At 35.1% G+C, this 23,656-nt stretch overlaps 1 protein-coding gene across 5 annotated transcripts in view; it reads right to left on the reverse strand.

Annotated features, from left to right (window-relative positions):
* LRP1B (LDL receptor related protein 1B) overlaps positions 1-23,656 on the reverse strand; it is a 1,893,223-nt gene that overhangs the window by 694,362 nt on the left and 1,175,205 nt on the right. For all 5 annotated transcript variants that reach the window (XM_037849262.1, XM_037849261.1, XM_037849260.1 and 2 more), the window contains one exon: positions 1,786-1,986. In XM_037849262.1, the coding sequence (XP_037705190.1) occupies positions 1,786-1,986 (201 nt within the window). The remainder of the gene's footprint in view (positions 1-1,785; positions 1,987-23,656) is intronic.

A 23,656-nucleotide genomic window follows, 5' to 3' on the forward strand; every position in this document is an offset into this window, starting at 1 on the left:
TTGATCTTCACTAGTACTCCCCACCCAGCTTCCCTATAACCTCTCCCACTCTATAATCCTCTGAAATGTTTGAACAAAGCTCCCTAACTGATGGCTATAATGGCTAAGCAAAGGAGAAATGGGTTTCACATTGGAAGTAGACAAAGAAATGAATTCAGAAGCAATCCCCTCTTTCCCTTTTCACTTTTCCAATTCAGAGAAAGGAGTATGGCAAAATAAGGCTGTGTTTTCTTACCATTCTCTTCATTTTTTTTTTTATGACCTTATTTTCTTTCCTTTGCCTTTTATTTACTTCATTTAACTTGAAGGGATGGGGAAAGGTGGATGGTAACTAATATTTTTCAATACCTGTAGTGCATAAGTCATTATTACCATGATTATCTGAGAGATAGCATCATTGTAATCATTTTAGAGGTAAAGAAACCAGCGTCTCAAGAGATTAAGTGACCTGCATCTGTATAGGGGAATTACTTGAAAAAACTGAGTAGAATTCAAGCTTGTTAAAGTCTAGACTCTATAACATACTTTCACTTTTAAGAAGATTGATATTTTCCTTCTTTTACAATTGTTTTTATAACCTTCATGTGCAAATCTTGCATATTGTAATGTAAAAGATATGTTCATCCACCAATTCACTCTCAGGAAGAGCAAGCCAGAAGAGAAAGAAGTGACTGCAGAAAAACTATGCCATCTTTTACTTGTAAATTTTCTGTTTAATTTATTTTAGTTTTTGTTTTCTTTTTTTCTTTTGTCTGTATCTTCTTTATAAAAGTTTAGCATCACTAAATGAAGATGTTGGATTTATCATTTCAAGATTAATTTATAGAACCACAGACTCTTTGGAGGAAAGGATATTTTATTACATAAATTTTAAAAAGTCTTTTTTTTTTTTGTAATGCTCAGTATGCCATTAATGTTCAATTGATATCAAAAATATGATAACTTTAGGCTTAAATTTAGTTCTTTTTCCTATTTTCAATCAGGCAGCTACATCATTTCCTAAAGTCATTTTCTCACTGTCTCAAGTCATCTCATTATTGTTCTTATCACTCTGCAAACTTTTCATTTCTCTATTGATGTCACCTTCAGTATTATCTAGAAAGCATATTTTTAAAATCTCCATGCTGAATCTCTGATCTTCCCACAGTGAAGGAAATGTAATTTTCTTTAATATGTGTTGGTTGACAGAAGGAAATGGTGAGCCAGAAGTTATTTCAAAGCTCAAAATCTATCAAATTCAAATCATCATTTATAACTAGATAAAGTATACTAAAGAAAGCAAGGATGTGAGGACCAAAAAACTGAGGGAAAAAGTACATAAATTTGGACTGTATTCAATTTGTTTCATTATCTACTCCCTTCCTCTTCCTAAAAAGAGTTTCTATTGTAATCAATAGAAGGTATGTCAAAATTCACTGGGTGGCAATAAACCTCATCCCATAGATCAATAATAACAAGATACCCTTGTTCTGAGGGACTCACTGACAAAAAATATTCAGTGCAATTCTGAAAACAGCATTGACCATCCATAGATATAAATGATGTACACTGCTTGCATTAGTTAAGTAAGTTGGCTACTGGCTAGCCTTTCATGCTTTCTTTTTAGGAATTTCTGGTCATATTTAATTTTTTTCTATAGACTTCTAGTGCCTGAAAAACTGTATATAGGGTTTAGTGCAAAAAGTTACATTTCGAAGGAATAAATGAAACTATAATAAGTATCAGCAAGTGAACTAAAAGGTTCTAGTTCCCAAGGAAAAGCAAACGCAGTGAAACATGCAATACCACAGAGGTCGCCTTCATCAGAGCCGTCAGGACAATCCCTTCTCCCATTGCAGAGTTTCTCAGGCTGCAGGCAGACTGAGGTGTCATTCGCACAAGGGTACTTGGGCGGTCCACACAAGAAACTCTCACAGTCATCTTCATCCGACTGATCTTCACAATCAATATCTCCATCACATACCCATGCTTTGTTGATACATCTCCCTTAAGAAAACACAATCAGCATGTATCTGATTTTTATAATTAAATCACTAATAATAATTGGTCATTATTGTTATCAGTCAGAGATACCTGTTTGCTGATAGTTTGACAATATAATTGCATGACAGCATTTGAACAGTTCTTACCCTGGTTGTTAAGTGCTCTTGGTGTTAAAGTCTTGATATTTTCTCTAATTTCAAGTTATTGCCCTGCCATATATATATATATATATATATATATATATATATATATATATATATATATATATGGTATCTGTGACTAATTGACAGTTTAATTACAGTACTTTAAGAAGTAAATTTTAAATATACGTTTTGTGTGTCAGTGCCTTTTGAACCTTAATTTAGGTAAATGCTTTATTTTAGCAGAAGTTGCCCTTCCAGTCACATCTATAACCATAACACTTTAATTCCCCACAGTAGACATATATACATGCTCTTTCATAAGAGAATGTTCTGTATACTAAGTTGCACAAGAACAGGTAATCATGAATACAACTGCATGTTAATTAACATTTTGATAGCTCAAGTACCTAGACACAGAATTTATGGATTTGTTTTTCATTATTGCCTTTGAAAGAAAAAATAATTTGGTCAATCAAGATGCAACTTCCTTTTTGCCCCCAGACATCACTAATCCATTATGATACTCTTAGTCATTTACTCCAGAATGACTTTAGAATCGTTTCAACAAACCCATCCATTAATCACTATCAGTGATTTATTTGCCATCCCTGACCTAAACACTGCCTGGAAAAGGTAAAGAAAAATCACATTAAAATGAGTCTATTTACTTCAATGCAGTTTATGTTACTAGATATAAATTACAAATAAATATCTCATGTAACATTTACAAGTTTAAATAGCCACATTCTAGTAATGATTTTACAGGGGATGTTTGAAGCTTAACTGCTTCTCCTTTTCTTAGATATTTGGTTTTCATTCTTACAAAATATGTATACAAGGGAACATCCCTGACATACTAAGTTTAATCCAATTTCTAATTCATGATCATTAATTTGGTAAAACCAAAAAGCAACTGATCTCAGTAAATATGGTTAAAGAATGTTGGTTTTTACTGGGTTTACATCAAGACAAATCCTTATCTTGTGAAGTCATTGGGCATAAAATCTTTAGAACAAATATTACAGATTTCCCTGTTTATGCTCCCTTTTTTATATATAAGGAACTTGAGACTTAAGGCAAATTGGTATGCTTAAAGCAATTAGAGATTAAGAATAACGACATACTATAATAATAAATATCCAATACTAAAAAACTCAAATCTTTAAAAATGTTATTTTTATGCACACAATTAGGTTCAATGAAAGTTTACTTATTCTTTCTTAAAAATACAAGGGTGGGGTAAGATGGCAGACTGGTGAGCTGTATGTTTTAGTTACTCCTCCAGGAAAGTAGGTAGAAAGCCAGGAACTGCGTGAACTGGACACCACAGAGCAATCTGATTTTGGGCATACTTCATACAACACTCATGAAAATGTCGAACTGCTGAGATCAGTGAAATCTGTAAGTTTTTGCGGCCAGGGGACCCGCGCCCCTCCCTGCCAGGCTCAGTCCCGTGGGAGGAGGGGCTGTCAGCTCCGGGAAGGAGAAGGGAGAACTGCAGTGGCAGCCCTTATCGGAAACTCATTCTACTGATCCAAACTCCAACCATAGATAGACTGAGACCAGACACCAGAGAATCTGAGAGCAGCCAGCCCAGCAGAGAGGAGACAGGCATAGAAAAAAAAAAAACAACACGAAAAACTCCAAAATAAAAGCAGAGGATTTTTGGAGTTCTGGTGAACACAGAAAGGGGAAGGGCGGAGCTCAGGCCTTGAGGCGCATATGCAAATCCTGAAGAAAAGCTGATCTCTCTGCCCTGTGGACCTTTCCTTAATGGTCCTGGTTGCTTTGTCTATTAGCATTTCAATAACCCATTAGATCTCTGAGGAGGGCCCTTTTTTTTTTTTTTAATCCTTTTTTCTTTTTCTAAAACAATTACTCTAAGAAGCCCAATACGGAAAGCTTCAAAGACTTGCAATTTGGGCACGTCAAGTCAAGAGCAGAACTAAGAGAGCTCTGAGACAAAAGGCAATAATCCATTGACTGAGAAAATTCACTAAACACCACAACTTCCCAAGAAAAGGGGGGTGTCCGCTCACAGCCACCATCCTGGTGGACAGGAAACACTCCTGCCCATCGCCAGCCCCATAGCCCAGAGCTGCCCCAGACAACCCAGTGTGATGGAAGTGCTTCAAATAACAGGCACACACCACAAAACTGGGCGTGGACATTAGCCTTCCCTGCAACCTCAGCTGAATGTCCCAGAGCTGGGAAGGTGGAGCAGTGTGAATTAACAAAGCCCCATTCAGCCATTATTTGAGCAGACTGGGAGCCTCCCTACACAGCCCAGAAGCCCAGAACTGCCCTGGGGGGACGGCACTCACCTGTGACATAGCACAGTCATCCCTCAACAGAGGACCCGGGGTGCACAGCCTGGAAGAGGGGCCCACTTGCAAGTCTCAGGAGCCATACGCCAATACCAAGGACTTGTGGGTCAGTGGCAGAGACAAACTGTGGCAGGACTGAACTGAAGGATTAGACTATTGCAGCAGCTTTAAAACTCTAGGATCACCAGGGAGATTTGATTGTTAGAGCCACCCCCCCCTCCCTGACTGCCCAGAAACACGCCCCACATACAGGGCGGGCAACACCAACTACACACGCAAGCTTGGTACACCAATTGGGCCCCACAAGACTCACTCCCCCACTCACCAAAAAGGCTAAGCAGGGGAGAACTGGCTTGTGGAGAACAGGTGGCTCGTGGACGCCACCTGCTGGTTAGTTAGAGAAAGTGTACTCCACGAAGCTGTAGATCTGATAAATTAGAGATAAGGACTTCAATAGGTCTACAAACCCTAAAAGAACCCTATCAAGTTCAGCAAATGCCACGAGGCCAAAAACAACAGAAAATTATAAAGCATATGAAAAAACCAGACGATATGGATAACCCAAGCCCAAGCACCCAAATCAAAATACCAGAAGAGACACAGCACCTAGAGCAGCTACTCAAAGAACTAAAGATGAACAATGAGACCATAGTACGAGATATAAAGGAAATCAAGAAGACTCTAGAAGAGCATAAAGAAGACATTGCAAGACTAAATAAAAAAATGGATGATCTTATGGAAATTAAAGAAACTGTTGAACAAATTAAAAAGAGTCTGGACACTCATAGTACAAGACTAGAGGAAGTTGAACAACGAATCAGTGACCTGGAAGATGACAGAATGGAAAATGAAAGCATAAAAGAAAGAATGGGGAAAAAAATTGAAAAAATCGAAATGGACCTCAGGGATATGATAGATAATATGAAACGTCCAAATATAAGACTCATTGGTGTCCCAGAAGGGGAAGAAAAGGGTAAAGGTCTAGGAAGAGTATTCAAAGAAATTGTTGGGGAAAACTTCCCAAATCTTCTAAACAACATAAATACACAAATCATAAATGCTCAGCGAACTCCAAATAGAATAAATCCAAATAAACCCACTCTGAGACATATATTGATCACACTGTCAAACACAGAAGAGAAAGAGCAAGTTCTGAAAGCAACAAGAGAAAAGCAATTCACCACATACAAAGGAAACAGCATAAGACTAAGTAGTGACTACTCAGCAGCCACCATGGAGGCAAGAAGGCAGTGGCACGATATATTTAAAATTCTGAGTGAGAAAAATTTCCAGCCAAGAATACTTTATCCAGCAAAGCTCTCCTTCAAATTTGAGGGAGAGCTTAAATTTTTCACAGACAAACAAATGCTGAGAGAATTTGCTAACAAGAGACCTGCCCTACTGGAGATACTAAAGAGAGCCCTACAGACAGAGAAACAAAGACAGGACAGAGAGACTTGGAGAAAGGTTCAGTACTAATGAGATTCAGTATGGGTACAATAAAGGATATTAATAGAGGGAAAAATATGGCAAACATAAACCAAAGGATAAGATGGCCGATTCAAGAAATGCCTTCACGGTTATAACGTTGAATGTAAATGGATTAAACTCCCCAATTAAAAGATATAGATTCGCAGAATGGATCAAAAAAAATGAACCATCAATATGTTGCATACAAGAGACTCATCTTAGACACAGGGACACAAAGAAACTGAAAGTGAAAGGATGGAAAAAAATATTTCATGCAAGCTACAGCCAAAAGAAAGCAGGTGTAGCAATATTAATCTCAGATAAAATAGACTTCAAATGCAGGGATGTTTTGAGAGACAAAGAAGGCCACTACATACTAATAAAAGGGGCAATTCAGCAAGAAGAAATAACAATCGTAAATGTCTATGCACCCAATCAAGGTGCCACAAAATACATGAGAGAAACACTGGCAAAACTAAAGGAAGCAATTGATGTTTCCACAATAATTGTGGGAGACTTCAACACATCACTCTCTCCTATAGATAGATCAACCAGACAGAAGACCAATAAGGAAACTGAAAATCTAAACAATCTGATAAATGAATTAGATTTAACAGACATCTACAGGACATTACATCCCAAATCACCAGGATACACATACTTTTGTAGTGCTCACTGAACTTTCTCCAGAATAGATCATATGCTGGGACATAAAACAAGCCTCAACAAATTTAAAAAGATTGAAATTATTCAAAGCACATTCTCTGACCACAATGGAATACAATTAGAAGTCAATAACCATCAGAGACTTAGAAAATTCACAAATACCTGGAGGTTAAACAACACACTCCTAAACAATCAGTGGGTTAAAGAAGAAATAGCAAGAGAAATTGCTAAATATATAGAGACGAATGAAAATGAGAACACAACATACCAAAACCTATGGGATGCAGCAAAAGCAGTGCTAAGGGGGAAATTTATAGCACTAAACGCATATATTAAAAAGGAAGAAAGAGCCAAAATCAAAGAACTAATGGATCAACTGAAGAAGCTAGAAAATGAACAGCAAACCAATCCTAAACCAAGTACAAGAAAAGAAATAACAAGGATTAAAGCAGAAATAAATGACATAGAGAACAAAAAAACAATAGAGAGGATAAATATCACCAAAAGTTGGTTCTTTGAGAAGATCAACAAGATTGACAAGCCCCTAGCTAGACTGACAAAATCAAAAAGAGAGAAGACCCATATAAACAAAATAATGAATGAAAAAGGTGACATAACTGCAGATCCTGAAGAAATTAAAAAAATTATAAGAGGATATTATGAACAACTGTATGGCAACAAACTGGATAATGTAGAGGAAATGGACAATTTCCTGGAAACATATGAACAACCTAGACTGACCAGAGAAGAAATAGAAGACCTCAACCAACCCATCACAAGCAAAGAGATCCAATCAGTCATCAAAAATCTTCCCACAAATAAATGCCCAGGGCCAGATGGCTTCACAGGGGAATTCTACCAAACTTTCCAGAAAGAACTGACACCAATCTTACTCAAACTCTTTCAAAACATTGAAGAAAATGGAACACTACCTAACTCATTTTATGAAGCTAACATCAATCTAATACCAAAACCAGGCAAAGATGCTACAAAAAAGGAAAACTACCGGCCAATCTCCCTAATGAATATAGATGCAAAAATCCTCAACAAAATACTTGCAAATCGAATCCAAAGACGCATTAAAAAAATCATACACCATGACCAAGTGGGGTTCATTCCAGGCATGCAAGGATGGTTCAACATAAGAAAATCAATCAATGTATTACAACACATTAACAAGTCAAAAGGGAAAAATCAATTGATCATCTCAATAGATGCTGAAAAAGCATTTGACAAAATCCAACATCCGTTTTTGATAAAAACACTTCAAAAGGTAGGAATTGAAGGAAACTTCCTCAACATGATAAAGAGCATATATGAAAAACCCACAGCCAGCATAGTACTCAATGGTGAGAGACTGAAAGCCTTCCCTCTAAGATCAGGAACAAGACAAGGATGCCCGCTGTCACCACTGTTATTCAACATTGTGCTGGAAGTGCTAGCCAGGGCAATCCGGCAAGACAAAGAAATAAAAGGCATCCAAATTGGAAAAGAAGAAGTAAAACTGTCATTGTTTGCAGATGATATGATCTTATATCTAGAAAACCCTGAGAAATTGACGATACAGCTACTAGAGCTAATAAACAAATTTAGCAAAGTAGCGGGATACAAGATTAATGCACATAAGTCAGTAATGTTTCTATATGCTAGAAATGAACAAACTGAAGAGACACTCAAGAAAAAGATACCATTTTCAATAGCAACTAAAAAAATCAAGTACCTCGGAATAAACTTAACCAAAGATGTAAAAGACCTATACAAAGAAAACTACATAACTCTACTAAAAGAAATAGAAGGGGACCTTAAAAGATGGAAAAATATTCCATGTTCATGGATAGGAAGGCTAAATGTCATTAAGATGTCAATTCTACCCAAACTCATCTACAGATTCAATGCAATCCCAATCAAAATTCCAACAACCTACTTTGCAGACTTGGAAAAGCTAGTTATCAAATTTATTTGGAAAGGGAAGATGCCTCGAATTGCTAAAGACACTCTAAAAAAGAAAAACGAAGTGGGAGGACTTACACTCCCTGACTTTGAAGCTTATTATAAAGCCACAGTTGCCAAGACAGCATGGTACTGGCACAAAGATAGACATATAGATCAATGGAATCGAATTGAGAATTCAGAGATAGACCCTCAGATCTATGGCCGACTGATCTTTGATAAGGCCCCCAAAGTCACCGAACTGAGCCATAATGGTCTTTTCAACAATGGGGCTGGGAGAGTTGGATATCCATATCCAAAAGAATGAAAGAGGACCCCTACCTCACCCCCTACACAAAAATTAACTCAAAATGGACCAAAGATCTCAATATAAAAGAAAGTACCATAAAACTCCTAGAAGATAATGTAGGAAAACATCTTCAAGACCTTGTATTAGGAGGCCACTTCCTAGACTTTACACCCAAAGCACAAGCAACAAAAGAGAAAATAGATAAATGGGAACTCCTCAAGCTTAGAAGTTTCTGCACCTCAAAGGAATTTCTCAAAAAGGTAAAGAGGCAGCCAACTCAATGGGAAAAAATTTTTGGAAACCATGTATCTGACAAAAGACTGATATCTTGCATATACAAAGAAATCCTACAACTCAATGACAATAGTACAGACAGCCCAATTATAAAATGGGCAAAAGATATGAAAAGACAGTTCTCTGAAGAGGAAATACAAATGACCAAGAAACACATGAAAAAATGTTCAGCTTCACTAGCTATTAGAGAGATGCAAATTAAGACCACAATGAGATACCATCTAACACCGGTTAGAATGGCTGCCATTAAACAAACAGGAAACTACAAATGCTGGAGGGGATGTGGAGAAATTGGAACTCTTATTCATTGTTGGTGGGACTGTATAATGGTTCAGCCACTCTGGAAGTCAGTCTGGCAGTTCCTTAGAAAACTAGATATAGAGCTACCATTCGATCCAGCGATTGCACTCCTCGGTATATACCCGGAAGATCGGAAAGCAGTGACACGAACAGATATCTGCACGCCAATGTTCATAGCAGCATTATTCACAATTGCCAAGAGATGGAAACAACCCAAATGTCCTTCAACAGATGAGTGGATAAATAAAATGTGGTATATACACACGATGGAATACTATTCGGCAGTAAGAAGGAACCATCTTGTGAAACATATGACAACATGGATGAACCTTGAAGACATAATGCTGAGCGAAATAAGCCAGGCACAAAAAGAGAAATATTATATGCTACCACTAATGTGAACTTTGAAAAATGTAAAACAAATGGTTTATAATGTAGAATGTAGGGGAACTAGCAGTAGAGAGCAATTAAGGAAGGGGGAACAAGAATCCAAGAAGAACAGATAAGCTATTTAACGTTCAGGGGATGCCCAGAAATGACTATGGTCTGTTAATTTCTGATGGATATAGTAGGAACAAGTTCACAGAAATGTTGCTATATTATGTAACTTTCTTGGGGTAAAGTAGGAACATGTTGGAAGTTAAGCAGTTATCTTAGGTTAGTTGTCTTTTTCTTACTCCCTTGTTATGGTCTCTTTGAAATGTTCTTTTATTGTATGTTTGTTTTCTTTTTAACTTTTTTTTTCATACAGTTGATTTAAAAAAGAAGGGAAAGTTAAAAAAAAAAAAAAAAAGAAAAACAAGGAAAAAAAAAGATGTAGTGCCCCCTTGAGGAGCCTGTGGAGAATGCAGGGGTATTCGCCTACCCCACCTCCATGGTTGCTAAGATGACCACAGACGTAGGGGACTGGTGGTTTGATGGGTTGAGCCCTCTACCATAAGTTTTACCCTTGGGAAGACGGTTGCTGCAAAGGAGAGGCTAGGCCTCCCTATATTTGTGCCTAAGAGTCTCCTCCTGAATGCCTCTTTGTTGCTCAGATGTGGCCCTCTCTTTCTGGCTAAGCCAACTTGAAAGGTGAAATCACTGCCCTCCCCCCTACGTGGGATCAGACACCCAGGGAAGTGTATCTCCCTGGCAACGTGGAATATGACTCCTGGGGAGGAATGTAGACCCGGCATCGTGGGACGGAGAACATCTTCTTGAACAAAAGGGGGATGTGAAAGGAAATGAAATAAGCTTCAGTGGCAGAGAGATTCCAAAACGAGCCGAGAGGTCACTCTGGTGGGCACTCTTACGTACACTTTAGACAACGCTTTTTAGGTTCTAAAGAATTGGGGTGGCTGGTGGTGGATACCTGAAACTATCAAACTACAACCCAGAACCCAGGAATCTCGAAGGCAGTTGTATAAAAATGTAGCTTATGAGGGGTGACAATGGGATTGGGAAAGCCATAAGGACCATACTCCACTTTGTCTAGTTTATGGATGGATGAGTAGAAAAATAGGGGAAGGAAACAAACAGACAAAGGTACCCAGTGTTCTTTTTTACTTCAATTGCTCTTTTTCACTCTAATTATTATTCTTGTTGTTTTTGTGTGTGTGCTAATGAAGGTGTCAGGGATTGCTTTAGGTGATGAATGTACAACTATGTAATGGTACTGTAAACAATCGAAAGTACGATTTGTTTTGTATGACTGCGTGGTATGTGAATATATCTCAATAAAATGATGATAAAAAAATACATTATATGCTGAAAATAGTAGTTGATTATTATCAAGTTGCGTTCTATGTAATATATTCTGAATTATTTATAATGCTGTTTTAAACTTGTATGCAAGACAGTATTATAGTAACTGTAGCTTTGCCTTTTAAGTAAAGAAAGTAAGAATGACCAAGTAACAACAACAACAAAAACCCTAGAAATAACAAAAAACAGCATGCTGGCATAGTGGCAGTATAATCACACACACACATACACACATAGGTTAGTATAGGAACTGTTTTTATTTGTGTTACTTGAAATATACAGTTTAGGTTAAAAGCCACAACAAAGTCAACAGCTACAGGAAAATTAAGAGTTTCTATGAATGTCTAGAAAATGAGCTGATTTCCCAAAATAAATCTTTTTATAAACTGCTTGCCTTGCTTTTATCTTAATAAAAACTAATGCACTCTCTAACAGAATGACTTCTGTTCTGGAATATGACTGTCAGTTAATGTTAAGAATATGAGTATGTAGAAAAATGAATCTTTGAGAGAATCTAAATGCATTTACTCAATAATATATTTATAATGCCTTTTTGAATTCTGATCTTTGAACTGCAATCTTTTCTTTTAATTTCGATGCTACTAATCTCTAATAGCACATACATATTTATTTCTCTAGCAATGTTTGGCTTCAATTCAATTCAGCAAATATTTATTGAGAATTATGTGCTCAGCTAGCTATGAAAAATTGTAGAAAGATGATAAAGACAAATTCCTGACCTTGTGGAGCAAAAGGCCTAGTAGAGACACACTTCTAACTCATGAACATATAAAAAAAACAGTAAGATAAAAGCCATCATATCACAGAGTGCTATGAAATTTCAAGGAGGTAGAAAATATGCATGGTTGGGAGGATGAAAACTAGCTTTACTGAGATGTTATTTGGAAAGAAGTTTCGAAGGTTGGTAGAGAATTTTATACAGGACACAAGTAAAAATATATTTCATATAGACAGCTGCCTTATGTCATGGTCTTTTCAAAAAGATAGTAAAAAAAATTGTCTTTTTTTTCATAAAATTTCCTATTTTTAGTGTACAATTCAGTGACAATTACATTAACAGTGTTGTGCTACCATCACCGGTATTCATTATCAAGTTTTTCATTACCCCAAACAGAAACTCTGTACCCATTAAAGCAATAAATCCTCAGTTGCCTGTAATCTACTTTGTCTTTATGAATTTGCTTACTCTAGATAATTCATGTTAGTGGAATCATATTGTGTGATCCTAGTGTATCTGTCTTATTTCACTTAACATACTGTTTTAAAGGTTCATCCCTGTTGAAGCCTGTATCGTTATGTGTATAGTCTGCATGACAAAAACCAAGTAAAACAGAAAAGAAAGCAATAATTTCATAGGATAGTAATTACTCCTGCTGCTCAATGGGTGTGTGTGTCAGGGCATAGATGGTGGATGTGACTCAGCTTCTCCCTGATTTTGGTGTCTGTCCCATTTCTGAGTGAATCCATTGGAAAAACTTTATTTTGTATATGTGCTTTTCATTTCATGCTATACATTATTTTGTTAATAATATAGTTGTACTTATAAATTATCATCTGAACTGCATACATAGAACCATGTGTACTGAATTTTATGGATGATTTTCAGGGATATTTTTGAACGTTCAAAATTTTAGCCTTACTTGCAGAGTCTAACCCATACATGAGATGCAACTCCTATGTAAAGACATGAGGCAAGGAAGGGTAAGGTATGTTCAAAAAGCAAAAATGAAGCAGTTTGGCCACAACTCATGGAAGCCTGATTGCTAATATTAAGTGTCTCTTAATCTTATAAACAACAGATCATTGAAAGCTTTTGAGCAGGTCAGTGATCAGGTCACAGCTCCTGAAGTAAGAAGAAGCTAAGGCAAAGGTTTGGTGAGAGATGATGTGGGCTTACCCTTAGGCCATGATATGTGAGTGGGAAATGAAGAAGAAGAAAAAAAGTGGAATGCTCAGCACAGAATTGGACAAATGCATGTGACTCATGGGGTAAATTTCAGTGACAGAAAGATTTGGGTGGCATTTCCCTCACAGTGATGGATGAAACTTTGGAGACAGAAGATATTACAATGGGGACCTTACAGAAAGATGAGGAGGAATAAAATAATAAAAATAAATTCAAACACAGAAGAAAAGAGAATCTATGCAATGCTGCAATGCCTGGCACATATTAAGTGTTCATCACATAATATTTTTAACTTAAATATTTTTAACGTAAATATAAAGGATAGGCAGAGGTAAAGGGGAAAAGGAAAGTAAAATAGAACGGTTTAAATGCTATGTTAATATAGAGGGTAATCCAATATGAGAATTCATAAGAAGAAAAAGTTTTAAGGAGAAAATGTGCAGGAAGGTAAAGTGTTGCAGAGAAGGAAGTCAAAGTGCAGTATTAATGGTCAAATTATTCATTAAGCTTGTGCTTGTGTTCTAGACACTTTTTATACATTCTATTAGGTATTATTATCATTTCTATGTTATAGATCAGGAAACTAAAATTTAAATCAGGTTTTTTAACTTATCTAAACTCATGCAGTTATTAAATGGTGGAGCAGGGTCCAAGACGGAGGATAGTGCAGACTGAGAAGCCATTGCTGGCAACACTCAAAACAGTAATTTCCATAAAGTATAGAGAGTGGAAGTTAAATTTCAAGAGGTGAAAGAATGAATAAGCGATAACCACAAAGTTATTTAATGAAGGGAAAGTGGAAGACAGGGAAGAGGTAATAAAATCAAAGGAATATTTTTCAGGTTTTTGAACTAGATATATTTATAGAGAGACAGAAAATCCAGTAGGGAGAAAGAAATTAAAGAAATAAGCAAAAAAAGTGACTAAGATCCCACAGGGAGTTAGAGGTTACCAGATCAACAACTAAAGAAGATTTCCTCTGGGCAAAAAAGGCAGTTTTCTTTAGAGACAGGAGTGTAGGAAGAGTACAGTACACCATTTAACAAAAGGTTCAGAACAGCCACTGGAAGGAATCAAAAGAGAAATATATAAGGGTCATAGAAGCACTATGCAAGGTACTCTATCAGCTTTATGGCTCGTAGACAATTTTGGTCAGAAATGGAAGTATTCCTTAGGGAAAGTTACAGGGAAGGAAACAAAGAGTCTGTGTTTAGACAAACCCTCCTATACACTCCATTATATAATTCTAACAAAACTTTTGCAGGATATTTTAATTACCCAGATTGATTGCTAAAAATGATTAAATTCACCATTTCACTTTGTATTTACTGATAAGACAATGAGGAAGGAAAACAAAACAATCTAAACATAAATAAGAACAATGCTTTGTCATTCAGAGAAGCCCATAGTGGATTTTAATTACACAGCAGAGCAGAACAGAGCGTAATGTTTTTTGTAGCCACTGTCATAAGTTCAGTACTCATGTGTGCCAGCTGATTTTGTTACATTCCTTTGGTCAAGACCACTTCATTCCTAACTTGTGACCCAACCCTGAGACCTGATTTGAAAATATATGCAGCTTACAGGTGAGCACCAATCTACCACAACTCCAGGGAAAACAGTCAACCAAAGGATGCAACTGTGTAAAAGGATAACACCGTCCCACTCCTTTTCTCTAGTATCCATCCTTTCCCTTTTTCAAGGACAAACACAGATAATATATTCTCTTGGATCCTTAAAGAGATATTTTTAGTATACAGAAGGATATATTTTTATTTATTTTCTTTTTAGTTAAAACAAATACTATATACTATGCCCACTGTTTTGCTACTTCACTTTTCACTTAACCTTAATAATAGGGAAATACCTATGTGAGTGTATTGTAGTGATTTTCATTCTTTAATATTGCTGCAAGGTAATCTACAGTATGGATATACCAAATGTCAGTGTTTATTTACTGCCCTACTTTGGCTATATGGATTGTTTACAATCTTTAGCTACTAAAAACAATTTCAGTGAATAGCTATGTCCATATGACTCCTCAAATGTGCAAGTCTATCTGGGGGAAATTTGAGTGAAAAAATATGCACCTTTTAAACACTGACAGCATAAATGGCCTTCCCTGGATGTTGGTAGGAAAGATCTTCGGAGATATGGTTTGCAATTTTGCGTGTAAGGGGAATACTACTAACTTTTGGGGGCTGTGAAATCAACATTATGCTGTCTAAAAAGAATAACCTTAAGCCTTTATTTGTTTCAAAGGCTCTAGAGGAGACCAGGTAACATTACAGATAGGTTCCTTCAATATCTGCTAGAATTCTTCAACTGGACTTGGAGCTTTAGGGCTTGATCATTTGTTTTCTATTTTTATTCAATAATTTGTGGATTTTTTTCCCTTCTAGGGTTAATTTGGCAATTAATACTTTTTTCGAGTACATGATTTAATTCATACAGGGTTTAAATTTTTTAGCATGGCCCTTATACAAAGTAGTCTCTTTGATTTTTATAATTTCTTCTGCACCTGTGATAATTTTCCCATTATCATTTTATGCACTGCACTTTCAATTTTTTATTATTTCAATTAATAGATTAGAAATTTTAGTTATTCTTCTAAAAAATCAGTTCTTGAATTTTTATATTTTATTTCTTTTCTTTTTTGCTTGATTTCAAAAATAACTGCTTTTCTGTTTTCCTTTTGTTTGATTTGCTCTAATTTTCTAACTTCATGAGTTAGATGTTGCATTAGTCATGGGGCAGTTATAAAACCTGAAATCCAGTGACCTAACTCAATAAAGTTTTATATCTTGTTCACATAAAATCTTACAGAGTCGGGTAGCCATCTTGTATCTATGTTCCAGGACCCATAACTAAAAAGGTCATTGTGGTAAGGGAGAAAAAAAAAATGTGTTAAAAAAAAAAAATGTGGTGAATACTGTCTCTGTTATATATTGTTAAATAAGTTATTTTAATTTTTTTATGCTTAATGTAAACACTGGTGTCAAATATTCTAGAACAGTTTTAACTTCTAAGAGCTTTAGAATTTAAATGCTATAAGCATAAAAAAATTTGAAAGTTTATTAAATTTCTTATAGTTTATAAATTAATATAATCTCAAATTACATAGATTTTATAAATTTTGAATAATACATTTTTAATATTAAATTTGTTTCAACCCCTCTCATTGAAGATGACAAGCTAATGGAAACAAAATTTAAAATTAAAAATGTATTATTCAAGCTAGAAGTAAATACTTGAAACTATCAAACTGCAACCCAGTAGCCTCGACTCTTGAAGATAATTGTGTAACTATGTAGCTTACAAGGGGTGACAATGTGATGGTGAAAAACTTGTGGATCGTACTCCCTTTACCTAGTGTATGGAAGGATGAGTAGAAAAATGGGGACAGAAACTAAATGAAGATTGGGGTGGGATGGGGTGGAGAGGATTTGGGTGTTCTTTTTTACTTTTGCTTTTTATTTCTTATTTTTATTCTTTCTGGTGTAAAGAAAATGTTCAAAATGGATTGGGGTGATGAAGGCACAACTATACGATGGTACGGTGAACAGTTGATTGTACACCATGGATGATTCTATGCTATGTGAATATATCTCAATAAAACTGTATAAAAAAATACATTATTCAAGATTCACAAAACTACCTATATGTTAAAATTAAAGTTTCAAACAATATCTTGTGCTATTGTGTAACATTTATACTTTTGAAGTTGTTAAAGCTTAAAACTGCATTGAGTTTTGGAATACCCTACATATAAACTTACAAAGTGAGGGATTTTTCCTTTGACCAATGTTTTATGTATATTACATATGTTCTGATATTCATGTACCTTCATTTTCTAAAAGTTCTACAATTTGTTTGGTCCCCTTTAGCATTTGCAATAGAAAGTTTTATTTTATTGTTAATTTTCCTAGTGGAAGGGTGGTTTATTCCTCATAATTACTAGATTCAGTATACTGTATTATTTCTATATCTTGGAATTTATTGAAGTTGTTTGTGACAACAAATGCTAATGAGTTATGTCTTTATTAATATTTTAGATCTTCTATATCCTTGCTTATTTTTCTTCCACTTGATTTTTCATGGGTTATAAGTGAGTAAAATTATTTGCTCCTTATATGTCTTTTCACCATTTCTTTTTGCAGTTTCTGTAATTTTGCTTTATAAACTTTGATTCTATGTTATGTGATGTAAGATATTTCAGACACTGAATGTTGCAGTTTTACCATTAAAGCATGCTGTTCCTAGTTTCATCAATGTTTTCTTTTGATCTCCAAATTTAGTTTAACAAGAAGAAAATAACTGAATTGGCTTTGTGATACAATCTCTTCTATTTATAATGAATTTAACACAGTTTGTATAATAATATTACTTATATGTTTAGTGTTATTTACATATTTTATTTTACAATTTATGTTTATGTTTCACTTTTATAATTTACTATATCATATAAAATCTATATATTTTTTGCTTTCATTTGTTTACATGTTCTTTCTGTAGGTTTATTCCTGTATACAGATGCAGCAATGGCTACCTATATAACTCTCACTTCATAAAATACTTAATCTTCTATTTATTAAATGGTATTGATCAATTCCTTAGTATGTGCATTGACGCAATTAGCATATCTGTTTCCTCCATTATCTCCAAATTGTTCTCCTTTCCTTCCATTACCTAATTTTATTGACTGAATTCTCAGTGTTTTTTGCACTGTTTCTCAAATTATTTGTTTTGATATACCATAATTTTAAAAATTTCTAATCCATCACGTACCAAAAATTTTATTCTATACCCTATTCAAAGAGGTGAGCTCACTAATCATGCATTTTGATGATGCTACAAAACTTCTAAACTCTCTGATTACTAAATTCATCTCACTGTGGTCCAGAGAGCTTGCAGAGCAGCAGTAGTCTACAGATTCATTTTGAGTGGGATGATTTTAACCTAAGTAACTTCAAATAAACTGGAATATTTTGCTTTACTCATAAGTTTTAAATGATTATTGTAAAATCCTTGCTTACATGACTAGGGTATCAACATACTTATATTACATCTCAGTCTCTCCATACCACTCCCAAGTTTTTTGTATGTTCCTGTTATTTTTATATGTTCATGGTTTATAACATTTACATCCTTTTTCTGTAACATATAAATCTCACATTAATATTATTCTTGGTCTTACAGTTCTATGAATTCAATGCTCACCAACTCATTGCAATTCCCCTTATTGGCTGATGTTTGCCCTCTACTGTTTGTACTGTTTTAACTATTTAGAAACTAACTTCAGCTCTTTTTGACTTAAGCAGCAATTTAGGGTCCTATGGACAAATCATAATTGATACTTTTGTTTGACAGACCAGGTGGGATACAATATTCATTATCATTATGATCCCCTATTCATGTATAGAATGTGATATTGCTAAAAAGTAGGCAATATGTGAAAAAGTAATGGGTGAGGAAAATGCACTTTCAGGTTAATGAGTTTAATGAATCTTTTGACATTTGCAATAAAGTTATTTTTGATTCATTCATTCATTAAAAAAAATCAATTAGCATGGATGTGAGGGTCTATTTTTGAACTCTCAATTTGACTCCATTGGTCTGTATGTCTATCCTTTGTGCCAATACTGTACTGTTTTGACCACTGTAGCTTTGTAATAAGCTTTAAAGTCAGAAAGTGTGGGTCTTTTATTAATGTCTAATGTCCTTCTTTGTGTCATAACATTTTTGCATTTAAAGTCTATTTTGTTTGAAATTAGTATAGCTTACCCAGCTTTTTTTGGGGGGTGGGGGTGGTTACTGCTTGTGTGGAATATCTTTTTCCAGCCTTTCACTTTCAACCTATTGGATCTTTGGGTCTAGATGAGTCTCTTGTAAAAGCATACAGACGGCCCATATTTTCTTATCTGTTCTGCCAATCTGTGTCTTTTGATTGGGAATTTAGTCCATTAATATTCAATGCTATTACTGTAAAGGCAGTACTTACTTCAACCATTTTATCCTTTGGCTTTTATTTGTAATATCTTATTTTTTTCTCTTTTTATCCTTTTAGCTACCCTTATTGGTTATCTTCATTTCTATACTCTCCTTCAAGCCTTTAACTCCTGTCTTTTCTTTTCAGCCTGCAGAACTCCCTTAGTATTTCTTGTAGGGCAGGTTTTTTTGTTAACAGACTCTCTCAGCTTCTGTTTATCTGAGGATATTTTAAGCTCTGCCTTATTTTTGAAGGACAGCTTTGCCAGAGAGAGATTTCTTGGCTGGCAATTTCTCTCTTTCAGTATTTTAAGTATATTGTACCACTGCCTTCTAGCCTCTGTGGTTTCAGATGAGAAATCAGAACTTATCTTACTTGGCTTCTCTTGTATGTGATAAACTGCTTTTTTCTTGCTGTGTTCAGAATTCTCTCTTTATGTTTAGCATTTGACAGTCTCATTAGTATGTGCCTTGGAGTGGGTCGATTTGGAATTATTCTGTTTGGAGGATGTTGTGCTTCTTGGATATGCATTTTATGCCTTTTACAAGAGGTGAGAAATTTTTGAGCATTATTTCCTTCAATATTCTTTCTGGCCCTTTGCCCTTCTCTTTTCCTTCTGGGATACTCATTATGTGTATATGTATGTGATTTGTTTTGTCAGTCATTTCCCTGAGACCCTGCTCAAATGTTTCATTTTTTTTTTCTATCTGTTCTTCCATCTGTTCAAGTTCAGATTCTCTGCTTCTAGCCCTCTGACCCTTTCTTCTGCCTTTTCAAATGTCCTGTTGTGTGCAAATAGTGTATTTTTAATTTCATCTATTGTGTCTTTCATTCCTATATGATATGTTAATTTTATCTGTATGCTTTCAAATTCCTCTTTATGCTCACCCAGTGTCTTCTTAATATCCTTTATGTTTTAAGCCATCTCCTTGAACTGATTTAGGAGATTTGGTTGACCATTTTGATTGGTTCTTCCAAATTCTGTATCTCCTCTGACTTTTTAATTTGTTTCTTTGGTTGGGCTATATCTTCCTGAGTCTTAGTACGGTTTGTGATTTTTTGCTGATGTCTGGGCCCCTGACATCTTAATGGGTTTATTCTAAAGGTTGGTTTCTCTCTCTTGTTCAACATTTTGTGGTTGATTAGATTTGTGTTAAGGCTCTTCTTTGACAGTTGGTTCATCAATATTTCCCAGCAAAACAGGGCCAGGTACCTTTGCAGGGCATTCAGACCAGATCCAAAGGGCCCTGGGAGAGTGTCAGGGAAGACTTCAGAAAGCTTTCTTCCTCCCACCCCCTTCCATGTCACAAGGGTGCACTTTCTGCCTGCCTAGCAGACGGCACTCTTCAGAAACCTATTCCCCCTCAGCCTTACGAAGGCAGGCTGTTATGGCCCTTTGGCAGTTCTGCCTCTGACGGGGTCAAAACAATGGCACCCAGCAGTGTCTGACCAGGGATGGGCTGGAACGCAGGATCCTGCCTTCTAAATGCACTGGTCACTAACTGGCTCAGTACTGGGCTGTGCCTCCCTCTGTCCTTGGGGCAGAGGACACCTGTGGCCATCCCAGTCTACAGCAGCTCCTAAGCAAGTATCAAACTGTTCACTGCTGCTTCCCTCAAGGGTGGAGGATGGGCACCAGGAGCCATGGATGGAATTACTCATAGCCTCTGACCATAGTTTCTCAGTCTCTTCATCCCATACTTCCCTGAATTTTGTACTGAACTCCCTTGGTCTGTGGAGCTCCCAGAACAGATGATTCAGATAGCCTCTGCCTGCTACTCACCGCTTTTGGGAGAGGAGTAGGTTCCAGGGGTTGTCTTACCTCACCATGTTGATGATGTCACCAGTTCTCTTGAGTTTTCTTATTTTTTAATTCAATGTAGATATTTTCATTTCCAAAATTTAATGTTCTCTTTCTCTACCTTTTCCTGTGTACTTCTGCTTGCTTTTGTTTTTATGTATACTTCTTCATCTTACAGATATTCCTTTTCCTCTTTTTTCTCTTTGATGATGTCAAACATACTTATTTTAAGCTTTTTTTTTTCTTTTTCCTTTTTTTTTTTTTGTCCAGACTGGTCTCTTATTTTCATCTATTCTTGAGTAAATTCATTTTGTAATGATTGATTTTGATGGTTGACTTTCTTAGAGAGTTTTCCTCACATATCTTAGAATTTTGGGGTAAAACCTCATCTTGGATAAGAGCTTCCATTTTTCTCTCTGACTTCTATTTACTCCTTCTTGTCTATAAATGTTGCTGCTTCCACTAGAGTCCACCCATTACCACCAGGCTTTTTTGTTCAGAAATACACTTTTTCTTTTGTTTTTGTGGATTCTATCTCAACATGATACTGTTTTCTTTGGCAACTGCTGCTTGTGAAGCCATGCCTGTAATCCTCCTATCTGTCTAGGCAGACAACTTCATCTAAGTCACCAACCCATGCAGCAACCAGTGTTTCTTTTTTTTTCCCTTTTTTTTTTTTTTTTTTTTCCATTCTCTTTTCAAAACCAATTCAAGTCACATTTCCATTTCTGGTTTCCAGTAGTAAACTTGGATCCAGTCTCCAACTTCATATGGGGCAGCTTCATTTCTCATTAACCCTAAGATATGAACATCTGCTCATCTTTGCTAGCCTCCATATCCAAGCCAATAAACTCCCAGCTTCAGCCCAGATCACCATTTGATATTCTGTATTTTCTTCCTTAGAGATAAATTTTGTTTCTTAGTAAAGCAGTATCATTCTCATTTTATTCTTCTATATTTACTATTACTTCTACGCATTTTGAGCAGAAGGAGGTTTAAAAGTATGAACTCAAAATTTCAATTTGACATGAATTCCTTTCTTACTCTTTTTTTAATGACATTACAGTATTTCATTGTGTGAATGTACTATGATCATTAAGCAGATCCCTACTGAATGGCAATACTTTTTTTTCTAATATTTTGCAATCACAAAATGCTGCATTGCTAATCCTGTGTATATAACTTTATGGATTCCTGCTGTTCTTTGTAGGGATTTCTACAATGGGAAGGCTGGATCAAATTTACATTCCTACCAACAGCCAGAAGGCTTATTTTGCCTATTATCTTTCCATCATTACATAGTACCATACTTAATTTTTTTTTTTCCAATTTTAAAAATTTCATTTCTGATTTTCTTTCTCATTAGGGGTATACTTGGACTTTGTTCACCTAATTTCACAGCTATAACTGTACTTTGTTGCACTGTGTGGAAAAGACCACATATGAAAGGCTATAATTCTTGGTCAAAGTCAAGTCTTTTGAAATCAGAAGCCCTTAAATAATAATGGCTGTATTGTACTTTAATTCAGTCTAGTTCTCATTCCCTTCTTTGTCTGAATAAAGAACCTTATTTGCCTATACTTGAACACTATAGAGGGCAATTTATATATAAAAGAAAAGTTTTTATAACCACCATATGTAAATTGATTACTTGGACATTTTTAAATGTCCAAGCTGGCATTTAAGAAATCTTTAAAAATAAATACAAACTTCGGACTGACTATTTTGGGTAGTTTAAAGGTCCTTTAGTTTGTAAAATGGAGAATTTAATTGAAGTAAAGGAAAGACCTCAAAAGGATTATAAATATATACATATTTTAACCTAAGATTTATATATCTGGTTAATTTTAATGCCTGAAATACTCATAAAGGTCTATTATATATACATATACACACATTATTTTAAATTAGTATTCTTTAAATGATTTGATACATTGTAGTTCACTACATTTAAGTCACAGATTAAATTAGAAGCTGATCAATGGTTAAATTATTAATTTCCACATTTTCCTTTTAAAATGTAACATGAGTTTTATTGCAGTTCTGCTTTTACATTAAATTTGGTTTACATGATAATGATCTGATATAAACATCTGATGTTTTATTAATGACATTATTAAAATGGATAATCCAAATCCAAAATCAATGCACAGAAAAATATCTCTCATTCCAATTCTCCAAAGATAGCCATTCTCACTATACTTCAGATTTATATTTAGCTGAACCATATTCCAAAGGAAGCTGTTTCATAAGAGTTAATTGCAAAATACCAATAAACACATAAAAGATAAATCACAAGGGCTTACTATTTTTTATTAACTTTACGTAATTCTGTTATGTTTTATTTATGTTTTTTCTGCATATTTTCTGTTTATAGAAAGTTCAAATCAGATTTTGCTAACTTTTACCTTTCAGAACTTACATTGTTATGTAGCTCTTTATAATTCCCATCTTTAAAGAGAAATTGCTGCCTGTTTTTTTGTGTCACACATTAAAACTTAATGATTTAGAATAGAAACCCTGGTGAAAAAAACACTAAATTAATGTAGCATTTAAGCTTTTTATGTCTATGCACTATATATAAGCTTAGCAAATTATTTGTGATTTCTTTAATTTTATATTTTATTTAAAAAGCTAGATGCAATGACTTTCTATTGGGGCAAAAATATTCAACCTTAATTTAATTATTAGCAGCTAAAATGTATTACAATAAATTCATATTTCCATAGCCTATTGTTATTTTATCTCAAATAACCTTACACCTTTTTTTT

The sequence above is a fragment of the Choloepus didactylus genome, chromosome 9, assembly GCF_015220235.1.
Source record: "Choloepus didactylus isolate mChoDid1 chromosome 9, mChoDid1.pri, whole genome shotgun sequence".
Lineage (NCBI taxonomy): Eukaryota > Metazoa > Chordata > Mammalia > Pilosa > Megalonychidae > Choloepus > Choloepus didactylus.